This window comes from Rhodamnia argentea, chromosome 3, assembly GCF_020921035.1.
Source record: "Rhodamnia argentea isolate NSW1041297 chromosome 3, ASM2092103v1, whole genome shotgun sequence".
Taxonomy (NCBI): domain Eukaryota; kingdom Viridiplantae; phylum Streptophyta; class Magnoliopsida; order Myrtales; family Myrtaceae; genus Rhodamnia; species Rhodamnia argentea.
The window spans coordinates 20,185,740-20,195,909 of NC_063152.1; the positions used below are offsets into that span (position 1 = coordinate 20,185,740).

General features: G+C 39.8%; 1 protein-coding gene and 1 long non-coding RNA gene across 2 annotated transcripts; one reads left to right on the plus strand and one right to left on the minus strand.

Annotated features, from left to right (window-relative positions):
• Positions 1-1,977: 1,977 nt before the first annotated feature.
• Positions 1,978-6,124, minus strand: LOC115726342 (F-box protein SKIP19-like). The gene is made up of 3 exons (XM_030656172.2): positions 5,694-6,124; positions 2,400-3,021; positions 1,978-2,291 (listed from the first exon to the last, which is right to left on the minus strand). The coding sequence occupies exons 1-2, from the start codon at positions 6,005-6,007 to the stop codon at positions 2,427-2,429; spliced, it is 909 nt and encodes a 302-aa protein (XP_030512032.1). The 5' UTR covers positions 6,008-6,124; the 3' UTR covers positions 1,978-2,291; positions 2,400-2,426.
• LOC125314291 lies at positions 3,652-4,426 on the plus strand. Its single transcript, XR_007197832.1, has 2 exons — positions 3,652-4,260; positions 4,386-4,426. It is a non-coding gene; the product is annotated as an uncharacterized LOC125314291 (long non-coding RNA).
• Positions 6,125-10,170: the final 4,046 nt, after the last annotated feature.

A 10,170-nucleotide genomic window follows, 5' to 3' on the forward strand; every position in this document is an offset into this window, starting at 1 on the left:
TACATTCAAACTCTCATCATATCAACTAAAAATTACGATTCTATCATTCAAATATCACCGGGCCTAGGAGAAAGATTCAGAAGAATGTGTGAGAAAACATAGTAGGCTTTTGCGAAAATTTACTCTTCTCCCGGTTCTTGTTTTTGTTCAAACAAGTACTTCGAGGTTAGGGGCAACAAAGAAAATTTTCGTGACCAGCTATGGCTTACAAAGCATTTCATAGGTTGACAAGTAAAATAGAAGATTGACTAAAGTTGAAACGAACCGCCACGAACTCAATCAGACGACAACACTTACGGCCTAAAATTTACTGAAATAGTCACGTGGCCTTTGAAAGGTTCCTCATCTCATTTGTTGATGGTTTTATGATCTGGGTCAAGATCAAGATCTTCATCGAAGCTGACATCTAGTTGCACGTATCTGCAAGATAAGATTCTCCAAAGTGTCCCACGGGTCTCGGGAAAAGTTCAATCGTCCGGCTGATTCCGCTTGTGTTCGTGTAATGCCTGGTGGATGGCATCTCTGATGGCATGATACGTGTGAAAATAATCCCGCGGCATTTCTTCTTGATAAGTAGTGGGCCGCAAAAACTTCGAAACAGTCTTATTCTCTTCGCGTAAAATCCTCTGAAATTTTCGATGTTCTTGCATCCAAAAAGCCCTCGTGCTGGATTTCCCACAAAGATTCTTTGCAACTTTCATATGAAGCTCCATACACAAAAAGAAAGCACCCTGTCTGAGCTTGCGGCCTCTTTGGAAATCAACACAGTGATAGTGCATTGACTAACTACTTGTCGTAGATTTGACTTCTGCCAAAAAGAGAGCCAAACCTCCTGCTTTGCCCATACTAGGGCAGAACTATATAAAACCAATACGTATTTTCTTCCTTACCTCTTCGATTCCATCTTCAACGGCCTTGAGCTGGAATCGGTTTTGCCATGGAGAAGGAAGATTGAAATGGGCAATCACTTTCGTGAGGGGCTTTGGCCCTTGAAAAAAAAAAAATTGGGGTGTCTGATCAATTTTTCTAAATTCACCTTGGGGAAAAGTTGGCTTTGCCAAGGCCGAAAACCCAAGGCAGGCCTTGGGGTGCCTTGGCTTTCAGCTTTCTGGGCATACAAGTCCCACAATTACTGAAATTTTCTTAGTTGACTCTGCTGCCCTCAAACACTTCGTTAAAATTCCAACTGTGCCCTCTATTTTAGAGACCCCAGATCTCTTTTTGCGTGAGGTCAGTTGAGGCGAAACTTGGATCGCACGACCCAGGCCACACGTGAGGTCGCGCTACCTTAGGCGGGGTGGCTGCCGGCCAACTCCCGAAGGCTGGTTTGGCTCATCGATGGCTGAGTTTTGACTGAAAGGTTTGGGAATTTGAAAAAAGAAAAAAAATAGAAAAAGTATTTTACAAGACTTTATTTTTTCCCAAACAGCAATTAAGTCAAAGTCACTGTGTTTTTTAGATACACTCACCAGATACTATTTGCATGTTGAAAAAAACCCTTTCATCCAAAATGCTTGACATTTTTTCGAAGGCTTTCCCCTCGTGTTTCCAAATGCAGCCTCGCTGTAAAATTTAAAGGCCTAGCTCCAATTCCAAAGGCGCCATGAGCCACGACTTTTCAAACTCCAATCAGACAAATTACTTTGGTTCGTGTAGTAACGTGGCCTAAGAAGGTACATCAGCGAGATGATGAATTGATACGATTTCGTTTATCTAATCATCTTTACGTTCAAGAGCCTTCTATACATTATTTATCATGTTGACAAGGTTATTTCGTCAACATCCAAAGATGTCACATGTTCTTTCTTTCGCACCGACGTGGCAACACAATCTACTAGTTGAAAATGGAAGTGCTCGACAAGCCAAGCAACTTGCTGCTACATTTAACATCACAAGATAAGCGATCTTCTGATTAACATTTTACGCAACACATTATGAATTTTATGCAAAACAGCATAATGACGCCCCATACCGGACTAGCATGACCATCTGCAGTTAGCACACCAATGTCACAGATACCCAAATAAGACTAGGCACTGGAGAAAACACAGCTCATGGTCACAAAACATGTTCTGGAAAGAAAATGCAGAGACTAGAACAAAAGGAACAACAGATTGCACTCTTAGGGAGCGCCCATCTATGAGGCGCTTCTCTTCATCAACAAAATAGGAAAGAATCCCACTTGCGATGTTTAGGTCAAAATCTACACCAGAAGGCGTGCAGGATGGCCGTTCAACCATCTCTGCCTCGAAGCAGGGCACGAAGTCGCAGCAACCATAAAGAATCTTCGGCTGCATATCCAGAACAAAGTCATCGAAAACAGTATATCATAACAGTCTACAAAGAGCTATAATGTAGAAAATTATTCTGCGATTTAAAGCAAGACAAGGGTTCCTCACCATGCAAGTGCGTCAACCAGCAAAGCACTAATCATAGTCAAACCCATATATAGTGAAGTCGTCATAGTCAGAGAATTCATAGTAGTTGTCATAATCAGACAAAGCGATGTCAGAAAACCCAGATGGGTAATCATCATCAAAGGAGTCATCATCGTTAATTGTAGCGTCAAATTCATAGTCATCTGTGGGGTCATATGGACGCCTTAAATCTTTGATCTGTTCGGTGCATCTTTTTCCCAAATCGCACCCCAGATTAACATTGAAGCACTGGCGCAAGTCAAGATACTCAAGATGAGGACAACTGTCGAGAACTGCCTTCAGACCTTCATTTGTAATCTTATTCCCAAAGAGTTGGAGGTGGCGTAATCCATGCATGTTTTTCGCTATAGCTTGTGCCTCCTCATCACATTCTATGTGTGGACATTTATATCCCCGGCTATTCAATTTGAAGGATTTCAGAAGGGGACAACATTGGCCAACAGTCTCTAGGGATTCCTTCGAGAATGAGCAATAAGATAATTCAAGGACCTCCAGCAAAGGAAGTTTTGTGGCTGCTTGAGACAGACCCTCGTCCGAAATGTTATTGCACCATACAAGTCGTAGACGTCTAATATGATTGCACCTGTAATGGAATAAGAAATGCGTGAAAACAACGATGGTTCAACCAAAAACCAGACATGTTGCAGAGTAGCAATAATAATGTTAAATACTAAGACAAAGAACTGAGAGCTTATTGATCTGGAGCACGGGCTGTAGAGAGATTATTTTCATCAGCACAAAAAGTTATTGTACGCAACAAAAGGAATTTGTTAATCAGTATCCCTTGGGCACTTCTTAAGTGGCTAATTCAGGGAACACTACTGGTTTCAATGCACAAGTGTTCTAGTGAAGTGTGTACTTAGCGTTTTGAAAAATGGAACTTTCCTTAGGCAGAATGAAATAAGTGCCCCACGGGCACTTGTTAACAAGACATAAACAGGGAAAGATGATAAAATCAGCCAGAACCCAAGATCAAAAGAACACTCTACGGTTGCAGCCTCTTATTGGAACTTTTGTTCAGGAAGTCCACTTATGCATGCCCATGGCATCACAAGAATTTAAACTAAACAGAGACCTATGCAATTGAGAGATGCAATGCTAGGTCCACTATTAACTTATCAGTATGGCCTTTTAATAAGCAAGACTGCCATATTTATCTGAAAAAGTAATATGAGGCGGAAATACCTGTATAGAAAGGTTTTTGTAAACAAATATAAAGGTACTGAATCAATGCGTCAAGAAAAGTAAGAGAAAAAAATCAATGAAATTATGTTCTATTCCAGTCTCAAACTATAAGAAACGTTCCACAAAAAACATGATACTAGGCAAAATTCCAGCAGTCAACAATCAAACACAATCAAAAAGCTCTGCTCTGGATTTCAATGCTTGGTAAAAGAAAGAAAAACTCCCTTGAAGAGAGAAACTTCAGTCAATAAAGAGAGCTAATCTTTTTTGTTCAAAAAGTGCCCATGGCACTTTCTTAACACCTCAATAAAGAAAGTTCGTCGATTTTAACGCACTTTCTTGTGTTATGCATAATATAGCGTATTAAAAATAAAAAGCTTCCCTCCGTATGTATGGTTAACAAGTAACCCAAAGGCACTCGTTAACAAGACTCCTTATAAAACCTTCATTCATAGGAATCCTATCGACAAAAGCAAACCTAACGCTATTAGACTCTAAAACTCATGTTAAGAACCAAAAGGACTCCAAATCATAAAACTTCCATGCCAATTGCAATAACTCAAGCAGTAATTTTTAGTTGTATGCTCCTGAACCAAAACAATACAGTGCCATCCACTGGTCAGATCAAGATAATCATGTACCTATCCAAGACCTGCATAAGTGCCATCAAATGAATTTAAGCTGTCTCTGCAAGCTCAATGAAACTCAATGATGAGGACTGAGACAGAGTCTGAACGAGGAAATAGAAGACAAACTCCACAGTGAATTAAACCAGAAGATTTTCTTCGCTGAACAAAACAAGGGGAAAAAACAGTTTAAGAATGATATCACTGGAACCTGAAGCATACGCAAGTACTTGGGCAGGCATGGGTTGAAGCTACATTTGTCCTTAATCAGAAGGCAGAGAAGGGGATGGAGCTACATGGCTATACCCTATTTTCTTGACTTATATATCTTCTACCACACCAAACTTTAAACCATATCTCCCCACAACTAGTAGCAAACACGAGAGGAAACGTGTCGTGTAAAACAGATCAAAAGGAAAATGAAAAGAAGATCCTAGAGTGAAGTTAAATGGAAGCGCTTTTGCCATATCAAGCACTTATGGAAGTTCTGTCACAATTCAGGTTCCTCACTTCATTTAGTACTGCTCGATACTCACCGGCATTGTATTGGAAAATTTACAACCTCACTTCAGTGTTCCTTCATGGTTTCAATAGGGTTGCCTCATCATAATGCTCAAATAACAGCAAAAATTTGAAAGAAACCAAGGCTGAACATACGGAATGTAGAGACAGCGTAAAAGAAGCCATTTGAAAACTCCCAAGGAGAGAGAAAGTAACAAAGGTGGCGCCCTTTCTCGAAGAACTCTTCCAACCCTCGTCCTTGGGAGCTATTTTAGGATGAGAACTCAATTTCCATGCATGATTTTTTTCATCAGTTAGTTTCCAGAACATGTAGCTGATCGAGTCCACATCCAACTTGTATATAAGACAGCTCACATAACTCAGAAGTACCAAACCAATTGAATGTTTAAGATCCACTAAATCCAGTCATGCAACAAGGCAAACCTCTGATACAAGAAAGAGAGTTTCCCTAACACAATTTGTTCTCACCACATGGCGTATTCGTTCTTTTTTTATTTTCAATTCTTGAGGATGCTAAGCAAGAGAAAAAAACAGGGACTTTCAAGCGTGCAGAATGTTCACTTCCTGAGGACTCCTTGAAGCCTCATATTTATGTAGCTTGGCCCCTCGCAACAAATAAGAGAAGTAAACTCGCGCTCAATACGATTCCTAAAAAATTTCACGATTCCCATACAACATCAACCCAAAGACAAAAATGGTATCAACACTCGGGACCACTGCAACGTAGGTCTACAGAATCACAACCACCGACCAGCCAATTCTTGAACAAGCTCATTCTCAGCGATTAACCATCGTTTCTATTCTCTCCAACGACAACGTATGCAAAGGAACCAGACTAGGCGTCGCAATCGACCAGTGCATCATTCTAAGCACTACCAAAATCAGACAGAACTCCGCAAATCCAAGATAATTGGCGTATTACCGGTCGGTGGTGTACTTGAGGAGTTCGTCGGTGCCGAAGTACTCGATGTTGATGTCGACGCAGCCGCCGTGGCTGCGGTCGATGGCGTGGCGGCACATGAGCTCGAGGTCGAGGTCCATCTCCAAGAAGTCCCCCGTGTTGCGCATGTCGATGGATTGCCACATCGCGGGGTCCTTGCAGATGGAGCGCCAGGAGGTGCACACCATCTGTGCGGTGGTGAGGATCTCTATGGCGCCGAGCTTCAGGAGGATCGTCGTCGCGATCTCCCTCGGCAGCTCCAGCCAGTTGCGCGACGTAGGATCGTCGGTCGCCATTGTTGTGGAGTGTTGTGGGCTAGGGCATCTGTTCCAGAGGATTCGGGGGATCTTGAAGACGGTGAGAGAGCCGTTCGTTAGACTAAAGGGGGATCATTTCATGCCATTTTGGTTTTTTTGGTTCCGTTTGTTCACGAAAAACAACCCTAATATTTTTCGAATTTTTCGGCATTTGATTCATAGTATTAAATTAATTAAAAAATATTTTTCTTCAAAAAAAAATTTACCTTAAAAAAATAAAAAATCTTTCCTCCATTGAAAAAAGAAAATCATTTTTTTCTCTTTTTTCTTTCACCAAAACCAATTTCTTTTCATATGTGAGAATTGACAGCTAAGAGATAAAAGAGAACTCAAGAGTATCTTTATAAGAGATTAACTACTTTTCGACTCCCTTATCCTTCTTTCGTAGGACTAACTTAGAAATATGCTCCAAATTAGCGAGTCTCCACCTCGCTTGGGAGTGATCACCGTGGCCGGCAACAAATAAGGAAAACGAAAAAGAAAGAAAAGATAAAAAAAGAAAAATAAGATGATTTCATTTCTAAAAAAGAAAAGAAAATGATAAAAAATAAAATAAAACATACTAAATAAAAAATATTAAAAGGAGTGCACCAAGAAAAATCAAATCGGATTTTTCATGCCAAACGATAGAAAATATTTTCTAGTTCAGATTCAGGTTTCGGCTAAATACAAAAAAAAAGACTAAAAAAAAAATTCTTTAAAATTTTTTTCTAAAAATATCATATTTTTCGCGAAACAAACCGAGCCTTTATTTCATTTAAATAAAATTCCAAATAAAAACTCGAAATGGCATGTCTTTGAGTTTTTAGTGAATTTTATCATAAATAGGGAATCAAAATTATCAACTTCGTCTTATTTAAGTTCCTAGGCTCAGTGGTCGGCCAAATCTTCGCCGGTCAACTAGCACGTGCTCGTGCTCGTGTGCTTGTTCCGACTGCTAAAGCAGGGTCGGTTTTGTTTGAAATTTTTGTTTTTACTCAATTTGAAGAAACCTTAATTAAAAAGTAAATTGAAGGCAAAACAAAACCCAAACCCACCGGATGTGTCGTAAGCCGTGCCTCCTCTGGCCTTGATCGGGGCGATAAGAAATCGGGAGTACATCTTCGTCGGTTGACGCGACGGAGACACCATCGGAGGCGTTTGCCGGGGTCCCAGGTTTCTCTCTCCAAGATGTTCAGAAACAAATTCGTTTGATCTATTAAAATTGCTTCCGCCATGAGCCCTGTCTATCCCCTTGAGCCTTTTGTAGATTAGTTGCTGAAAAGGCTAAGAGTGAAAACCCAAATGACCATGTATTGCTCCAATATTTTAACTCGTAGATCACCTCAAGACCACCATTTTTGGGACCCGTCTTCACTCCTCTCATTTTCGCCGAAACAGGCTTAGCGTTTCTCTTCCAATCTCGCCATCAAGTGCTCACTCTTGAATTTATCGATCTCACTTTATGCACCAATGAAGTCATTCGCTACTGCAATAGTTTTCTAGGCTACTTAAGATGTGTTTGCTTAGGCTTTCTCAAGGGATTTTGGGCCTCTAAAGCACTTTAGGAAAATGCAGGAGCATTTGGCAAGCCTTTTTAAAGAACATTAGGCCAAATGCCAACATTGGGCTTTCAATGTTTTCGAAATGTTGAAGGCCAATTGAAAATTAGTCAGTTACACATTTTGCCCTCAAAATATTATTGAAAGTCTACTTTTACCCCTTTTAAAAGTGAAACCCTAGAATGTTGCTATTCATCCTCTTCTTCGTGGTGGGACCAAGAAAGGGAGACAAGGGCTGTCTAGGTCGCTCAATCCCAACAACAAAGATTAAGGTTGCCCGACCCAAGTGGCTCTCACGAGGGGTCAGTTGACCCCGTGCGACAAGGCCTAAGGTTGCATGACCCAGCAGCTCGCACCGGGGGTTGACCGACCTTCGTTGGTGCCAGATCTAGCTCGCCGGCCGCCGGAGCCTAGAGGGGGCCATTTGGGCCCGTGGGCCCGGAACCGGCCCGTTGACCGGGCCCACGGTTCCGAACAAAAAAAAAAAAAAAGTGGGCCCGGGCCCCCTCCCCCCCCCTCCTTTGGGCCGTTGCTTTACATTTAAAAAAAAAAGAATTAAAAATGATTCTTGCCTATAAATGCATATGCTTCCCCTTTCATTTTTGTCACAAATTCTCCGAACAATCTCTCGAATTCTCTCTGAAATCCTCTCAAATCGCTCAAATTCTCTCAATTCTCTCAATCTCGACTCAATTCTCTCAATCGGATTTCCGATCAATTCTCTCAAAAATGGCAAGTGGAAGCGGAAATGCCGACAAGGGCAAGATGGCTATGGGAGATTCCGAGTATCCCATTCATGAATACGATCCTCGTGAGTATGCAAGTTGGGAAGACGACGACGATAATATCAACTATGTCCCGATTCCGAACGTCGAGCACATCCCAACACAAGAAAGTCTTCATCCTCCCACTGGTGTCGAAGAAACGTCAACGGCAAATGAGCCGGAACGGAAGGGCCGAGATAATACATCGGACTTGTGGCTACACTTCGACAAGGTACGTGATGAAGTCGAAGGTAAGTATAATGTAAAATGTAAATATTATTCGCAAACATATAAATTCACGAAAGGAGACGGCTACGGAACATTCCGTCGGTATTTGATGAAAAAACATCCAACGCAAGCGGGGATCGACAATACGCAACAACAAATTTCCGGGTACGCCACTTCTAAGCCTCATCCTTTATTTCATTTCATGAAGCACTTTATAAACAAACATTAGGTGAATATGTTGCTCTTGATCATGCTCCGTTTAATCTTGGTGAAAATTTTAATATGAAATATTTGATAAATACTGCGTTGGTTCCATAGCGCCAACTATTCCAAAAAATACTCTTAAACGCGAAGTTTTTCATCTTTATAAAAAAGGAAAAAAATCTTTAGGAAAATTTTTTGCGGAATTCAATGGACGTGTGCATATAGGTAGCGATATTTGGAGTGATCCTTGGCAAATTCATTCTTATATGGGTGTCACGTGTCATTGGATAGATGACAATTGGATGATTCAAAAAAGACTTATTGCATTCCGAGTTTTTGATGAAAGCCATTCGGCTCATAATATTTATAGAATAATTAGGCAAGTTTTAAAAGAATATAATTTAATAAATAAAGTATTTTCAATTGGTTTTGATAATGCCGCCGCAAATACCGCTTCTATTCCCGAATTAGAAAATATTTGCAAACCCACTTTTGGCGGACAATTTTTTCACATTAGATGTGCTTGTCATGTTTTAAATTTATGTGTACAAAATGGTTTACGAACTCTTGACACTTCTCTCGCCCCAATAAAAAGTGCAATTAAATTTTTATGGAGTCGTCCCCAATGTATGAAATCATGGGGAAAATTTTGTAAACAAAATGGGAGAAGGCCAAGAAGATTTCCAAAAAATATTCCGACTCGTTGGAATTCTACGTACGAGTTGCTTCGGCAAACTTTTGAATATAAAGATTTATTATGTATGTTTATTTCACAAAATATTCCCGAAATTACTTTACTTCCTCAACATTGGGACGTTTGCAAGAAAATTTTAGATAATTTGAAAATTTTTAATGATGCTACTAAGACTTTATCTGGTATTTATTATCCTACAACGCATTTATTTTTAATAGAGTGTGTTAATATTAGTAGTGTTTTTAGTGAATATGAAAAAGATACCGAATTAGGTCAAACTATTTTAGTAATGCGAGAAAAATGGTTGCATTATTATTTGTAAATTCCTCTTGTCTATTTAGTTGGTATTGTTTTTGATCCACGTATTAAATTAGACGGTTTACAAGATTATTTGAATGTGTATTATCATGATTGTTTACATTTGGAAGATTCAATAGATATTTCAAATATATTAGGACATGTTAAAGAATCTATAGTAGCATTATATGGAGAATTTTGTAGTAGATATGGTTTAAGTGATTCTGGATCTTTACAATCTACTGTCTCACGTATCGAAGGTGGTAGTTCACTTAGTAGAGGGTATAATATGCTTAAGAGTAGGCAAAAAAAAAAAAAAAAAAAAAAAAGGGGCAACAGGTAATATTTCTGAATTAGAAAAATATTTAACCACTCAATTTGAGTTTCATGATGTAGAACATAGTACAGATTTCG